The sequence below is a fragment of the Somniosus microcephalus genome, chromosome 11, assembly GCF_052327205.1.
Source record: "Somniosus microcephalus isolate GS21.2 chromosome 11, FLI_Smic_1.0, whole genome shotgun sequence".
Classification (NCBI taxonomy): domain Eukaryota; kingdom Metazoa; phylum Chordata; class Chondrichthyes; order Squaliformes; family Somniosidae; genus Somniosus; species Somniosus microcephalus.
This window is the reverse complement of record NC_140997.1, coordinates 27124450-27141760: the sequence shown is the minus strand read 5'-3', so window position 1 is coordinate 27141760 and position 17311 is coordinate 27124450. Positions and strand designations below refer to the sequence as shown.

Sequence of the window (17311 nt, the reverse complement as noted above, 5' to 3'; positions counted from 1 at the left end):
TTTCTGCAGTTCCAACACAAGGCATATTTTAGACATGTATGCTTCAAGTGTCATAATTACTTATAAAAATGTCTTGGTTTTCCATTCCATTAACAGTTACTAAACTATCAATATGGGGGTGGTGTGGGGGCTGACATGAATTGCACATTTTACATATTGCAGTGTACATGCATATCACAACATAACAAAACTGCTATTCAACAATGTGACAAACGTTTCCAATATGTCATGCCAACACTAACCCCAATACATAGATAATCCATTCAGTCCAGCACCAGACTTGAAAATACATTAACATGGCTGCAATCAGCGCTTGCGCTACACCACCAAGTGATAAATGACCTTCTTTGGACACTGTATTACTCAGCATGAAAGACATGCCCCTTCTCGATGGCAAACGAAAACAAATTAGACCCAAAGTTACGCTGTTAACAGTCTGGCTGACAACTAGTGTAATTGCACAGAGATCAGAATTACTTTATTACCCAGCATTTTCACGGATACACTGATTCATCTGAAATGTTATAAAATCCCTCTGATGGGTACACTGAAAGCTAACTGCCATGTGATCGGTTTATTAGTTCACAGCCAGGCGAAGGTCTATTCTGATTCTCCCCCTGCTAGTCACTGTTCTCCGTTTAATATTGAAATGGCACTAGATGTTTGAAATTATCGACAGTTCTTCTGGGTGGTGACAGACTTAAAAATCATTGAAACCTGGCAACATTCTCAATTTTATGCAATTCCACAGGGGAGGGAAAGGGAGAACCAAAATTTCCCCCTCCCACCCCCAAACAAACTTTGTTTGTGGATGTAAAAAAAAAAATCCCTTTTTGCCTCAACTGGATCAGGAACAAGTGGAGGCCTCCGCTCAGGCAAATCATTATCCTGAAGCAATTGCACCCCCTATAGGATAAAGAAAGAAGAACAATTGTTAAAAGTGAAATTAATCCATTACCTGTCCCTCGCTTTCCCAGCTGAAGGAACAGGTCGAGAAAACATCCATCTTCATTTGGGAATTGTGAGGTAAGGGGATAGAAAGGAGGGGAACATTAAGGTAGCACATATCGTAACTTCCATATCACCAAAAGCAGGTAACAGCAGACTGTCAAGGACAGGAAAAAAAATACCAAATAGGTCAGAGTCACAATAAAACTGTTATGAGGTTTAAAGATCAGTCGCATGAACCATCCTTCCATCCATCCTTCCATCGCTCATCCACCTTGGAGCAATCGAATTCTGGCTTTCCTACGCGTCTGCTAATGTCATTATGCAGAAGGCACATCCACTGCGAAAATTTATACCTGTTGCTAGTGTCCGGTGGGATTGTCTTCAGTCTACAACGGTGGAATAAAGACACAGGATTAGCATCAGGAGAGTGATTCCAAAGTAAAGTTTTGCAAATTCTTCTCTGTGTAAAAATCTATTTGTTATCTTATTAAGTCTTGACATTGCTACGTCGCATGGGGACAAGAGCTTGATGAGCACTTGAAACGCCATAGCATACAAGGCTACAGACTAAGTGCTGGAAAATGGGATTAGAATAGACAGGGCTTGATGGCCGGCGTGGACACGATGGGCCTCTTTCTGTGCTGTATGACTCTATGGCCAGAAAACCACATACGGATAGCAGCGTTCAATCAGATCAACAATCAAAAACAAAGCAGTCACGATGTATCCCGCAGTTGCCTCTCTGCCACCACCTGACTCCGCATGCCAGCCTCCCCATCGATTCCTAACCTAACTTTGCAGCCCTAATGACATTGGATGATGAGATTAGTGCATTTAAAATTTAAAAAGGGGATATATTAAATGAATTAATCAAACTCAAAGAGGATAAAACCCCTGGTCCGGATGGATTGCATCCACACATTTTTAAAAGAACCTAGGGAAGAGATAGCAGAGGCATTACTACACATGTTTAATAATTCATTAGAAAAAGGTGTAGTGCCAGAGGACTGGCGGATAGCTAATGTAATACCGACGTTTAAGAAGGGGGATAGAACATGTCCAGGGAATTATAGACCAGTCAGCTTAACATCGGTGGTAGGAAAAATAATGGAATCCCTACTAAAGAAGAAAACAGAATTACACTAAAAATCAAAAATATAATAATGAATAGTCAACATAGATTTCAAAAGGGAAAGTCTTGCTTGACCAACTTTATTGAAATTTCTGAAGAGGTAACAGAGAGAGTAGACAATGGTAATGCAGTAGATGTGATTTATCTAGATTTTCAAAAGGTCTTCGATAAGGTACCCCATAATAGACTGATGAACAAGGTCAGAGAATGCGGAGTCAGGGGACAAGTAGCAGAATGGATAGCTGGCTGGCTTCAGGACAGAAAGCAGAGAGTAGGAATAAAGGGTAGCGAGTCACAGTGGCAGAAGGTGGGTAGCGGTGTTCCACAAGGATCCGTGCTGGGACCACTGCTGTTCACAATTTACATTAACAATTTAGACTTTGGAATCAAAAACACAATTTCTAAATTTGCAGATGACACCAAATAGTCAATACTGAAGAGGGCTGCAACAAATTACAGTAGAACATTAATAAACTTGCAGAATGGGCATATAATTAGCAAATGAAGTTCAACACAGGTAAATGTGAGGTATTACATTTTGGTAGGAAGAATAGGGAGGTCACTTATTACTTGGAGGGTGCGAGTCTGGGTGGGGTAGAGGAACAAAGGGATCTCGGAGTACAAATACACAAATCACTAAAAGTAGCGACACAGGTTAGCAAGGCCATAAAAAAAGCAAACCAAGCACTAGAGTTTATTTCTAGAGGGATAGAAGTGAAAAGTGGGAAGTTATGAATCGTTATGTATCGAACCTTGGTTAGACCACACTTGGAGTACTGCGTACAGTTCTGGTCGCCATATTATAAAAAGGATATAGAGGCACTGGAGAGGGTGCAGAGAAGATTTACAAGGATGGTACCAGAAATGCGAGGGTATACATATCAGGAAAGGATGAACAGACTGGGTCTCTTTTCTCTTGAAAAAAGGCTGAGGGGTGACCTAATAGAGGTCTTTAAAATTATGAAAAGTTTTGATAGAGTGGATACAGAGAGAATGTTTCCACTTGTGGGGAAGAGCATAACTAGAGGCCATCAATATAAGATAGTCACCAAGAAATCCAATAGGGAATTCAGAAGAAACTTCTTTACCCAGAGAGTGGTGAGAATGTGGAACTCGCTACCACAGAGAGTGGTTGAAGCGAATAGTATAGATGCATTTAAGGGGAGGCTAGACAAGCATATGAGGGAGAAGGGACTGAGGGTTATGCTGATAGATTTAGATGAGGAAAGACGGGAGGAGGCTTGTGTGGAGCATAAACGCCGCATGGACTGGTTGGGCTGAATGGCCTGTTTCTGTGCCTTATATCCTATGTAATCCTATGTAATGTCCAACTCCCCAGTCCACACACAACCATCCCAGACATCAACTAAGGGCCTGGCCGCAGCCCATTTCCTGCATTCAAAGCCTTTGTGCCCATAACCAAACAGCACACCCCCCCCCAACATAGTGCCCATCCCGTGTCTTGCTGTTCTTGGCCCGATCTCAACCTGCCTCCTTGACCTGGGGGCTGACCTAAAACTCAAGTTCTAGCCTACAGCCTCCACTGACCAAATGTCACTCGTCCAGCTACGTCAGAGTCAACCTGTGGTCCAAACACCCCTCCGCCCTTAGACCCTCCCTGAGCTTCAGCCTCTGGCCCAACATGCCACCCTCAAACCAGGCGTTTATACAGGAAACTTTGGTTTATCCGGAGGTTAACTGTCCGGAATGCTCGAGCCAGCGGCAAAAATCAGGAGCCGTTTCGTTAGGTTTTTTTTCTTTTCGTTGCTTTTTTTTCCACCAGTCAGGCTCTGCAAGGTCTCGCTGAAGCTGTTGCTAAGCTACAGAGACGCTTGCAAGGTACGGCCGACTGTTTAGAAGCTGTTACAGGGTTTGTTGCCAGATACGGAGCTCAAAATCTCCGTATGTTTCAACATTAGCGCTGGTTTGTCCGGCAGTTTTGATGGGACGGCAACAGCTCGGTCCCGTCGGTGCCGGATAGCACAAAGTTTCCTGTATTTACTTATGTACTGGAAGTGTTCCATACATTTAGCAAGTTTACGTAGTGAGCAACTAAGCCAGACGGATCAGAACGGTCCTGGGTTCAAATCGCAGTGCCTGCCAAGCTGCAGTGGCAGTTGCAGTGCACCAATTGGTCTCAATGCCCCTTTGGTTGCGGGAAAGGAAAAAGAAAAACTAAAAGCAGCCGGGGTTCCCACTCTTGATCACTATCCGTTCAACTCCTGCTGGACGTGCATGCGTCGTCATCAGGGAAGGTCAGGAATGAGCTCAGCTGCGATGACCCCTCTGATGGGACTAGCCTGTTGCTCATGCGTAAATAATGACCACTTCGGTGAGGTACAAGAGCGCACTCATGGAAGTGTAATCCCAGCAAGGAGTCGATGCCCTTCAGCAAAGAGGGAATGCGTGAAAATGGGAATGAGGAAAAAAAAGGGTCGTGAACACCACCACCTCCAAGTTCCCCTCCAAGTCACACACCACCCTGACTTAGAAGTATATCGCCGATCCTTCATCGTCGCTGGGTCAAAATCCTGGAACTCCCTCCCGAACAGCACTGTGGGAGTATCTTCACCACATCACACCACCACCTTCTCGAGGGCAATTAGGGATGGGCAATAAATGCTGGCCTTGCCAGCGACGCCCACATCCCATAAACAAATAATTAAAAAAATAGATATGATGACCATGTCAATCACTGCTTTTCCATTTAATCAGCTGAAAAATTGGATCAGGTTTTAGTTAAGCAAGTTTTTCCAAATTGGACAGTGGGAGCATGGAGGCAAAATAAAAAAGGCAACTTAACTATTTTAAAGTTAGGAAAAAAGGGGGGGGGGGTGAAGAGATTGGGAGAAAAGCTTTTAAAAAAGCAAAATTAGCAGTTAAAACTAAAAAAAAAAGCTAGAGAATAAAATGAATTATGGATAGCAGGACAAACCAGAGATTGTTTAAGTTACTAAGATCTGCTGCAGGAGGCACCTCATTTCTCCACTCAGCATCTCAGGAGGCCAGCCAATGGATAGCCAAACTAGACATCCCATTATAAGCTTTTCCCGTTATACGAAAGTAGTAAGCAGTAGTTTTAAGTTATTTAAAATTCTGTTTTGCGTGTTTATGTTGTAGTTTGGGATTAAAGCTACATGACCAGATTTACTTTTGTTGCTAAAGTAGCTTTAACATGATTTTATTCCAGATTGATTAGCCCAGACAGACAGAAATTAGTCTGCAATATTAGTCCAAAGGATACTAAAGAAGAAAAAAAAAATTAGTAATACAGTACCACACTGACCTGTCTCTCAAGTCTTCTGCACACTCCTCACAGGGAAAGAACTTGGAAAACAAAGAAATAAACTGCTTCATGTCCTCCTGTTGAGTGCTGGTGGGCTTGTCTGGGTAATATGCTGCCATTGTATGAAGGAAAGACCAGGTGCTCCTTCCCAGTTCTTCCCGATCTAAAGGGCATTCAACTGGACGCTCTCTATCCAGGTCTACTGTAACATCCTGTAGAACAAGTACAGTGGATTTAAAAAATATATATAAATAAATCTTAAAGCATTAAACGGAATGAATCAGAAATTTTGTATTTGGACATGAGAAATTTCACAAGCATTCTTTTGCAATTATACTCAGAAGCATTCAATTAAATAAAAACAATATTGATGTCAGTAACTGATTGAAAAACAAATCCTACCATACCTCAGCTACGATTTTTTTTTTTTTTTAAAGTACTGCATTGTAACAGTCGCATTATTTTCCAAGAGGATATATTGGATTAGGTTCTGTTGAGGGGCTTCTGTTTAGAAAATGCAAATCAATGTTAGTGAGCCCCAATGTAAAAGTCTCATGTGGGGGAAACTGCACGAGGAAGGACACCACACTTTAGGAAGGATGTCAAGGCCTTTGCGAGGGTGCAGAGGAGACTTACTAGAATTGTACCGGGGATGAACCAGAGGCGACATGAGGAAACTTTTTTTTTATGCAGCAAGTTGTTATGAGCTGGAATGCAGTGCCTGAAAGGGTAGTGGAAGCAGATTCAATAACAACTTTCAAAAGGAATTGGATAAATACGCAAAGGGGGAAAATTTGCTGGGCTATGGGGAAAGAGGAGGGGGAAATAGGACTAATCGGATGGCTCTTTCAGAGAGCCAGTCACAGGCACAATGGGCCGAATGGCCTCCTCTGTGCTGCATCAGTCTATGATTCTATTCTATGATTCTATAAGACAAACACCAAAGCTGCACTAGGTCACAAGTTTATGTACATGCCAACTAGGATTGCCAACCCTACAAGATTGCCCGGGAGTCTCCAGGAATTAAAGACGAATCTCCTGGACACTGCGAGCAACACCGGGAGAAACATTATAGGGGCACATTAAAAAAAATTGTGTTTTTTAAAAAGTTGTCTTTGAACACTTTTGTTTAATAGTTATAAAAATATTGTGCATGGGGAAAAAAGGCTGTTTGACTGACAGTCAAGAATCATTCAGTCGGGTAGTGAAGAATTTATTCGCTTTACAATTGGTGTGGGATGGCGGGAGTGTGGGCATGGAGTTTTGAGGTCAGTGGGTGGCACACTCACCTCTGAGTCAGAAGGTTGTGGGTTCGAGTCCCACTCCAGGGACTTGAGCACAAAAATCTAGGCTGACACTCCAGTGCAGTGCTGAGGGAGCGCTGCACTGTCAGATATGCCTTCTTTCGGATGAGACTTTAAACCGAGGCTCCGTCTGCTCTCTCAGGTGGATGTAAAAGATCCCATGGCACTATTTCAAAGAAGAGCAGGGGAGTTCTCCCCGGTGTCCTGGCCAATATTTATCTCTGTCAATACCACTAAAAAAAAACGGTCATTATCACATTGCTGTTTGTGGGAGCTTGCTGTGTGCAAATTGGCTGCCGCGTTGCCCACATTACAACAGTGACTCCACTTCAAAAAGTACTTCATTGGATGTAAAGCGCTTCGGAATGTCCTGGAGTTGTGAAAGGCGCTATATAAGTGCAAGTCTTTATTTTTTCATAAAATAACACCTCCAGGAATACGTTCAACCAGAGTGGCAACCCTAATGCCAACCTACAAAAGTTGGAAAAAGTGACAGCTCAAAAATAGAGTGCACAGCTGGAAAACAGCCCAGAATAAAAGGCCGATGACCAAGGCTACTGTTTCAAGGTGACGGAATAAGTTTAATTGCTTTTTGTTACTTTGGATTTCAGGATTTTGAAATAGCATTTTAAGATCGCCAATTCAGTTTATTTTTCCTGAGAAAACTGAAACTCACGGGCCTGTCGTGTAACATATAAAAAGCAGGTACATAGTTTCACATGGACATCAGCTTTCCCCAGCCCCCTCTTCACACTGTTCCTTTGGGGGGGCAATCCTGCACTGCCTGAATGCTGTGTGCTCCTAAGCGGTTTGCCATTGCTGGAACCAATGGGAGCGGCACCTCTTATGCGGTCCTTAAAAAAAAAAAAAAAAGTGTGATCTGTCTGGGAACCGATGATTCTAGAGACACCAATGATGTACTGTGGGGAGGTTTCTCTTGGTTGAGGCCATCTAAGTATGTCCCATGGTGGACAAATGTAGCGTTCCCTAAAAGATCTCTAAATGTCACATTTTCTATAAACAAAGAACGAGCTGGTCACGTCTCGGATATTACCGCTAGAGTTCCCCTATCCTTTTGTTGGCCAAAGAAAGAATCAGATCAGCGAAGATTTAAAATGGATAGTTACTGATGCATTGAGTGGATTATTCATCTTTTCCACCATGCATCTGGTGAAAAAAAATCTCTGTAATTTTGCTGTAGCAATTTTCACTAAAAATGTGTAGTTTTTTTGCCTTTACGTTCCAAGAAAGAGAGAATGAAGCAAATGAAATGAATGCACGTGTTGCTGCAGCCGCCAGTCCAAACAATGACAGACGGGGTTCTCCGAGTTCCATCAGATTTTTGTATCAGAATCAGATGTATCTAACTCACCTACTGAAGTAAGCATAAAGACATTCTGCAGACTTCAATCTTCAGATTTCCTTAAATTGCCCCACAAAGTATCATGGCCTACCTCTTCTGCACATATGCTAAAACCTCGTGAACAGAAAAGATAACCGGCGATGCTTTGTGAGGCAATTTAAACTGTCCTAGGGAAACAGGGACAGGAGTTGGCCATTCAGCCCCTCGAGCATGTTCGGCCATTCAATTAGATCATGGCTGATCTGTAGCTCACCTCCATTTACAGCCCTGATGCAAATGGCACAAACGGGCCCAAAATACGAGCTGATCGTTCCAAAAGCATACAGTTAGCATACTAATCAAGTATAAATATATCTATACCAAAAATAACATTTACTATAGGAACAGCCTACACACAACACACTTGTATCACCCATCCACACAAGGCAGACAACAGCTAAGTGACAAATCTTGGAGGGCAATAGCGAGCTTGAGGAGGCTACTTAAGTCGAGTCACTAATTTGGATCAGGAAAGGGACGAAAGACAGTGGGTGACAAAAAGCAGGCTGCCCTGTTGACTGTTTCATGGTGCCACCTATGAAATAGGTGGCACCATGAACAAGGGCAGCTGACCCACTCTTGCTTCACTGGAAGCTGGGGCAGATACCGCTTTGGATATTCTGTGCAGTATAGCACTTCCACTGGGTATTCCTGGCGGTCATCAGTCCTACCAAGGATAGTAAATGTGCTGCTACAGCAACAGTGCATTGACAGCATCACCATGATGTTATCAGGTATAAACTTTTCCACGACGAAGGGTTTCGACCTGAAACGTTGACTTTATTTCACTCTCCATGGATGTTGCCTGGCCTGCTGAGTTTTTCCAGCATTTTCTGTTGTTATTATAAACTTTCCCATCATCATTGCAGTGACTTTGCGACATCGCACATGCACAAACGTCAGTCAGCCCTGGGCATGTGCAGACTGTTGCGTTCCCACAACACAGCTGGTCTATGCCAGTGTTCATGCTCCACATGAGCCTCCTCCCACTCTATTTACTTCATCTCACCCTATCAGCATATTCCTTTCTCCCTCATGCGCTTCTCGAGCTTCCCCTTAAATGCATCTATGCTATTCGCCTCAACCACTCCGTGTGGTAGTGAGTTCCACATTCTCACCACTCTCTGGTTCCATTCTTATCTATCTAATCGTAGCCAGAGAACCACCTGCAATGGCTTCTCTTCCCGCTCCCACATCATTACCTCTTCAGTTTTGGGGTCACAGACTAGTTTCATCAGTAAAGGAACCAAATTAACAAAATCCAAAGGATCATTTCTGAGCCACCTACTTCATCTATGAAAGGCTCATTTCCATCAAAAGATACTTATCCCAACTGTCGTACTGCATTCCGTTTTGGGGATCAACTGTCAGAAAAGGTATATTGGCCTTTAGGGGGTACAATGCAGATTTTTGAAGTCATTTATCAGCTTTTCTTGAGTTTGGTAGGTCTGAGATCTAATCTGAAGGATCTATCCTTGGCCCCCTCCTATTTCTCATCTACACGCTGCCCCTTGGTGACATCATCCAAAAACACAGCACATGTACACCGACGACACCCAGCTCTACCTCACCACCACTTCTCTCGACCCCGCCACAGTCTCTAAATTGTCAGACTGCTTGTCCGAAATCCAGCACTGGATGAGCAGAAATTTTCTCCAATTAAATATTGGGAAGACCGAAGCCATTGTTTTCGGTCCCCACCACAAACTCCGTTCCCTAGCCACCAACTCCATCCCTCTCCCTAACATCTGTCTGAGGCTGAACCACACTGTTCGCAACCTTGGTGTCATATTTGACCATGAAATAAGCTTCCGACCACATATCCGCAGCATCACTAAGACCGCCTATTTCCACCTCAGTAACATCGTCCGTCTCTGCCCTGCCTCAGCTCATCCGCTGCTGAAACCCTCATCCATGCCTTTGTTACCTCTAGACTTGACTATTCCAATGCACTCCTGACTGGCCTCCCACGTTCTATCCTACGTAAACTTGAGGTCATCCAAAACTCGGCTGCCCGTGTCCTAACTCGCACCAAGCCCCGTTCACCCATCACCCCTGTGTTGGCTGACCTACATTGGCTCCCGGTTAAGCAAGGCCTTGATTTCAAAATTCTCATCCTTGTTTTGAAATCCCTCCATGGCCTTGCCCCTCCCTATCTCTGTAATCTCCTCCAGCCCCGAACTCCCAAGATACCTGCGCTCCTCTAATTCTGCCCTCTTGAGCATCCCTGATTATAATCGCTCAACCTTTGGCGGCCGTACCTTCAGCTGCCTAGGCCCTAAGCTCTGGAATTCCCTCCCTAAACCTCTCCACCTCTCTTTCCTCCTTTAAGATGCTCCTTAAAACCTACCTCTTTGACCAAGCTTTTGGTCACCTGCCCTAATTTCTCCTTATGTGGCTTGGTGTCAGATTTTTGTCTTATAATACTCCTGTGAAGCGCCTTGGGACGTTTTACTGCCTTAAAGGCGCTATATAAATACAAGTTGTTGTTAAGAAAATTCTCCTAAATTCCTTATTGGATTTATTTGTGACTATCTTTTATTTATGGCCCCTAGTTTTGAGCAAGCACTGCAGCTTATGCTCATTTATGAATGTCTTACATCGACTCAAGTTAGGTTACTGATCCAGAGTTTAAGGGTACTGTTCGACGTGTTCGCAGATACAATATTTGTCCACCTTTCCATATTTTGCAGGAGACAGCCCGTTTGAGAAATCTCCTCTTCAGTTTTGGGGTCACAGACTAGTTTCATCAGTAAAGGAACCAAATTAACAAAATCCAAAGGATCATTTCAGAGCCACCTACTTCACCTATGAAAGGCTCATTTCCATCAAGAGATACTTATCGCAACTGTCATACTGCATTCCATTTTGGGAATCAATTGTCAGAAAAGGTATACTGGCCAAGGGGTACAGTGCAGATTTTTGAAGTAATTTATCAGCTTTTCCGAGTTTGGTAGGTCTGAGATCTAATCTGAAGGATGACACCTGACAACACAGCACTCCCTCAGTGCTGCACTGGAGTCACACCTTGGATTATGTGCTCAAATCCTGGAGTGGGTCTTGAACCCTTGTGACTAGGAGGCAAGAATGAGCCCAACTGAGCCAAGAGACATCATTGGCCTTGGCCACCCGGTGCAGAGGGGAGCGGGCAGGTCGGAGGACTTCCTCATTGGTCTGCTCCTGGGCCTAGCCAAGCTGGCATGAACAGATCCAGGCAGAACACGGTCGACAGGGGGGGGGGTTTGCTCCAGCTGGCTGCCTCTCTTCCGCGACTTCTAAGCTCAGGTGTCCCTGCAGAGGGAGCATGCGGTGTCCGCCGGTACGCTTGAGGCTTTCTGTGACCGGTGGGCACCGAAGGGACTGGAGTGCATTGTGGATACAGGGAACAAAATTATAATTCGATTACTTTTTTACCCCCCATTAGTTTTATTATAACTTGGAACATATTAGCAGAAAGGTCAATAACCAGGGGGCATAGATTTAAAGTAATTGGTAGAAGGATTAGATGGGATTTGAGGAGAACTTCTTTCACTCAGAGGGTGGTGGGGGTCTGGACCTCTGCCTGAAAGGGTGGTAGAGGCAGAGACCCTCATCACATCACATGAAAGGTCATCAACCTGAAACGTTAACTCTGTTTCTCTCTCCACAGAAGCTACCTGACCTGCTAAGTATTTCCAGCATTTTCTGTTTTAATTTCAGATATCCAGCATTTGCAGTATTTTGCTTTTGTACATTTGAAAAGTGCTTGGATATGCACTTGAAGCGCCGTAACCTACAGGGCTACGGACCAAGAGCTGGAAAGGGGGAATTAGGCTGGTTAGCTCTTTTTCGGCTGGCATAGACACGGTGGGCCGAATGATCTCCTTCTGTGCTGTAAATTTCTAATGATTCTATATTGCTTGTGCCTCTTTAGAAAGGGGACACTTACAGTTTAAGTGATTCTGATGGATGATTTAATCATCAATTCTAACGGATAGTCATAGAATCATAGAATGGTTACAGCACAGTAGGAGGCCATTCGGCCCGTCGAGCCCGTGCCGGCTCGCTGCAAGGGCACTTCAGCTAGTCCCACAGCCCCCGCCCTTTTCTCGTAGCCCTGCAATTTATTTCCCTTCAGGTACTTATCCAATTCCCCTTTCAAAAGCCACAATTGAGTCTGCCTCAAAAAGAGACATCAGGGGGAGCCACAGCTTTGCTGGTATGTCAGCTGTGGTTCAGTGGGTAGCGCTCTGGCCTCTGATTCAGAAAGTTGTGGGTTCAAGTCCCACTCCAGGGACTTGAGCATCAAAATCTAGGCTGACGCTCCAATGCAGTGCCGACGGAGGGCTGCACTGTCGGAGGCGCCGTCTTTCGAATGAGACGTTAAACTGAGGCCGCCGTCTGCTCTCTCAGGTGGACGTAAAACAGCCCATGGCATTTTTTGAAGAGGAGCAGGGGAGTTATCCCTGGTATCCTGGACAATATTTATCCCTCAATCAACATCACATTGCTGTTTGTAGGAGCTTGCTGAGTCCAAATTGGCTGCTGCGTTTCCCACATTACAACAGTGACTATACTCCAAAAGTACTTCATTGGCTGTAAAGTGCTTTGGTACCTCCGGTGGTCGTGATAGGTGCTATAGAAATGCAAGTCTTTTAGATGTTATTGTGGATATGACCCATTCCAAGCTCCCAGAATTCCCTTGAACCAGTGACCGTGAACCACGACAGTCACATGGCCGCTCGATCAGGTGGTCTCCCTCTCTCCCCGCCCCGGGGTTAAACGGCCGGCCATGCCCGGCCCGACCCCCCCATCACCGCCGGCGGCCGCTCTTCCTCTTCCTTACCGCAGACACCACCTGCTTCTTCTGATCCCGAATCCACGTCTTGAAGTCCACGCAGGCCCGGCACGGTTTCTTCGGCTTCCCACCGCCGCTCTGAGGCGCGCTTCTCTCGGCGGTATCGGTGTCGCCGACGTTTCCCACCGGGAAGGGAAACCCGGCGAACGGGCCGGCGCCGCTCGGGCTCGGCCTGGGCGCCGCCATCTTTAACCGCACTGCACCCTGGGAACAGCTGTCTGAAAGCCAACACAGGATTCACCAATGGGATTGCTGGGCAGCAGCAACCTCCTGGCCCCATAGGTGGGCAGCAGCAGCCTCCCATCACCATAGGTGGGCAGCAGCAACCTCCTGGCACCATAGGTGGACAGCAGCAGCCTCCCAGCATCATAGGTGGGCAGCAGCAGCCTCCCAGCACCATAGGTGGGCAGCACAAACCTCCCGGCACCATAGGTGGGCAGCAGCAGCCTCCCGGCCCCATAGGTGGGCAGCAGCAGCCTCCCATCACCATAGGTGGGCAGCAGCAACCTCGCGGCACCATAGGTGGGCAGCAGCAACCTCCCGGCACCATAGGTGGGCAGCAGCAACCTCCCAGCACCATAGGTGGGCAGCAGCAACCTCCCGGCCCCATAGGTGGGCAGCAGCAACCTCCCGGCCCCATAGGTGGGCAGCAGCAACCTCCCGGCACCATAGGTGGGCAGCAGCAACCTCCCAGCACCATAGGTGGGCAGCAGCAACCTCCCGGCCCCATAGGTGGGCAGCAGCAACCTCCCGGCCCCATAGGTGGGCAGCAGCAACCTCCCAGCACCATAGGTGGGTAGCAGCAGCCTCCCGGCATCATAGGTGGGCAGCAGCAGCCTCCCAGCACCATAGGTGGGCAGCACAAACCTCCCAGCACCATAGGTGGGCAGCACAAACCTCCCGGCACCATAGGTGGGCAGCAGCAACCTCCCGGCACCATAGGTGGGCAGCAGCAACCTCACGGCCCCATAGGTGGGCAGCAGCAGCCTCCCGGCCCCATAGGTGGGCAGCAGCAGCCTCCCATCACCATAGGTGGGCAGCAGCAACCTCCCGGCACCATAGGTGGGCAGCAGCAACCTCCCGGCACCATAGGTGGGCAGCACAAACCTCCCGGCACCATAGGTGGGCAGCAGCAACCTCCCGGCACCATAGGTGGGCAGCACAAACCTCCCGGCACCATAGGTGGGCAGCAGCAACCTCCTGACGCCATAGGTGGGCAGCACACAAGGAGGCCATTCATCCACTCTCCACAAATTTTCAACTTTTCATACAGTGAGATTCCCCCCTTCCTGAAAAACAGGAGATCTTTTGGAATAAATGGGTCTTTTTCCGAGTGGCAGGCAGTGACTAGTGGGGTACCGCAGGGATCGGTCCTAGGACCCCAGCTATTCACAATATATATTAATGACCTAGACGAGGGAATTAGATGTAATATCTCCAAGTTTGCAGACGACACAAAGCTGGGTGGGTGTGTGTGCTGTGAGGAGGATATCGAGAAACTCCAGTATGATTTGGACAGGTTGGGTGATTGGGCAGAAGCATAACAGATGCAGTATAATGTGGATAAATGCGAGGTTACCCACTTTGATGGCAAAAACAGGAAGGCAGATTATTGTCTGAACGGCAATAGATTGGGAAAAGGGGAAGTGCAACGAGACCTGGGTGTCCTTGTGCACCAGTCGCTGAAGGTAAGCATGCAGGTGCAGCAGGCTGTTAAGAAGGCAAATGGTATGTTGGCCTTCGTAGCGAGAGGATTCGAGAACAGGAGCAAGGATGTCTTGCTGCAGTTGTACAGGGCCTTGGTGAGACCACACCTTGAGTATTGTGTGCCGTTTTGGTCACCTTATCTGAGGAAGGATGTTCTTGCCATGGAGGGTGTTACGTCCGTGAATAAGAAGACACAGACTGCGGAGAATGGTAAAATAGGTGTTTACTCAACGTGGCTCAGACTGCAACTGATCTGTACAGATTACTACTCTGGGCTATATACAGGTGTGGTCACTGCCGGTACTACAGTATACATGAGCTGTAAAAAGTAGTTCCCCCCCTTAAAGGTACATACATTACAATTCCTCCCCTTTAAGATTAACAGTACCATAACACTCATTTAACAATTAAATATCAAACTAATTACAATTAACACTTTTAACATGCAACATTAGCTGAAAATAGTCTATTTATAAATTCAGTCTTTGGGGAGGCTTCCTGATCCTTTCTGGATAGCGCCTTTCCCGAGTGTCTCGCTCTTGGTGCGGAGGCGATTCTGGCCCCCTGTCGTCGGTTGGTTCATCAGCTTCCGATGCTACTGTTTCTGGGGTAGATGCGACCTGTACGTCGGGTTCATCACCAGGTACGTATGGGCGAGGCATGGGGTTGACTTGTTCCTGTGACTCTAGGATCTGGTCAGCATGGCGTCTCACGATGCTCTCCCCAACGTCCACTGTGTACATTAGTGGGCCCTGCCGTGTGCATATCGTTCCTGGCTGCCATTTTTCTGTTCGGTAGTCGCGGGCCAAGACTGGTTGCCCTACATTGAAGCTCCTTGTTGGCTTCTCATGGATGTGCTGGAATTGCTTACTCTCAACATCTCTTCGTACGTTTGGTCTGAGCAAATCCAGGCGAGATCTTAACCTTTGGTTAAAGAACATCATGGCCGGGGCCTGGTTGGTGACTGCATGTGTGGCATTCCGGTAGGCGACCAGGAAATTGTCCACCTTGTGCTGCAGCGGTATGTTGTCATTGTACATAGCCTTTATTGCCTTCTTAAAGGTTTGTACGAACCTCAGCCAATTCATTTGTGGCTGCATGATACGGGGCGGATGTGTAATGCCTTACCCCATTCTTTTTCAAGAACCTCCGGAAGTCTTCGGACACAAACTGTGGTCCGTTGTCGGAGCAAATCTGTTCTGGCAAGCCATTCCTGGCAAAAATGGTCCGTAGGACTGCAATAGTTTTCTCCGTGGTGGTGGAGGACATTTTGATGACCTCAGGCCATTTCGAGTGCGCATCCACGGCTATTAAAGACATTGAGTCCATGAATGGACTAGCAAAATCAATATGCACCCATTGCCATGGAGATGAGGGCCACTCCCATGGGTGTAGAGGGGCCTGTGGTGGTGCATTTTGGACTTTCTGGCATCCTGAGCAGCTCTTGGTCAGGTCCTCGATTTGTTTATCGATTCCCGGCCACCACACATAAGCCCTGGCTAGGCTTTTCATTTTTACCCCTCCCAGATGACCCTCATGAAGCTCATTGAGCACTCTATCCCTTAACTTGGGTGGAATTACCACTCGGGATCCACACATCAAGGTCCCCCGGTACACTGACAGCTGTTCTCTCCTTGTCGAGAATGCTGGCAACAGTGAGTCGCCATATGCTGGCCATCCCTTCACCGTCAAATCATATACCCGAGACAGTGTCGGGTCATTTCGGGTTTCCTTTTCGATACAAGCGTTAGTTACCGGTAGGTATTCAACTATAGTCGAATGGAATATTTCGACAGGATCCACTGCTGGTGCTTCCTCCGCAGTAGGCAGTGGCAGGCGTGATAGCCCATCAGCATTTCCATGCTGTTTCGTGCCCTTATATTCAATCTCATAGTGGTGCGCCCCTAGAAAAAGTGACCATCTTTGTAGTCGTTGCGCAGTCATCACCGGAACGCCCTTCTTCGGATTAAAAATGGAGACAAGAGGCTGGTGATCAGTCAGCAAGGTGAATTTCTGCCCGTGCAGATAGTGATTGAACTTTTTCACTCCCCACACTAGGCTGAGGGCCTCCCTGTCAATCTGGACGTAGTTACGCTCGGCTGAGGTTAGTGATTGTGACGCAAAGGCTATTGGCCTCTATGAGCCGTCCGAGAATTTGTGCGACAGCACCGCTCCAATGCCGTAGGGTGACGCATCACATGCCAACCAAATTGGTAATGCTGGGTTGTAATGGACCAATACCTCTTTCGATGTGATTAGTGTTTTGCTCTTCTGGAAAGCTCGTCTACATTCGTCACTCCACTTCCATGGCACCCCAGTTTGCAGTAGGGTGTTCAGTGGGTGTAGTATTGTAGAAAGATTTGGCAAGAACTTATGGTAGTAGTTTACCAGCCCGAGGAACGACCTCAGTTGTGACACATTTTCCGGTGCTGGAGCCTTGACTACTGCCTCAATCTTCTCTGGGGACTTATGTAACCCCTCTTTATCGATAACGTGGCCACAATATGAGATTTGTTTTCTAAAAAACTCGCATTTGGGGCGGTTAGCTCGGAGCCCATATTCCTGCAATCTAGTGAGCACCTGCTCCAGGTTGGCAAGGTGATCACTGTCATTTTCACCCGTGACCAGGATGTTATCCAAATAACACTGGGTCCCTGGGATCCCTTGCAGGACTTGTTCCATTGCCCTCTGC

The 17311-nt window shown here is 46.7% G+C and overlaps 1 protein-coding gene across 1 annotated transcript; it reads right to left on the bottom strand.

The window, feature by feature from the left end:
- Positions 1-420: 420 nt before the first annotated feature.
- Positions 421-13135, bottom strand: gfer (growth factor, augmenter of liver regeneration (ERV1 homolog, S. cerevisiae)). The gene is made up of 3 exons (XM_086000399.1): positions 12901-13135; positions 5370-5581; positions 421-1337 (listed from the first exon to the last, which is right to left on the bottom strand). The coding sequence occupies exons 1-3, from the start codon at positions 13096-13098 to the stop codon at positions 1175-1177; spliced, it is 573 nt and encodes a 190-aa protein (XP_085856525.1). The 5' UTR covers positions 13099-13135; the 3' UTR covers positions 421-1174.
- Positions 13136-17311: the final 4176 nt, after the last annotated feature.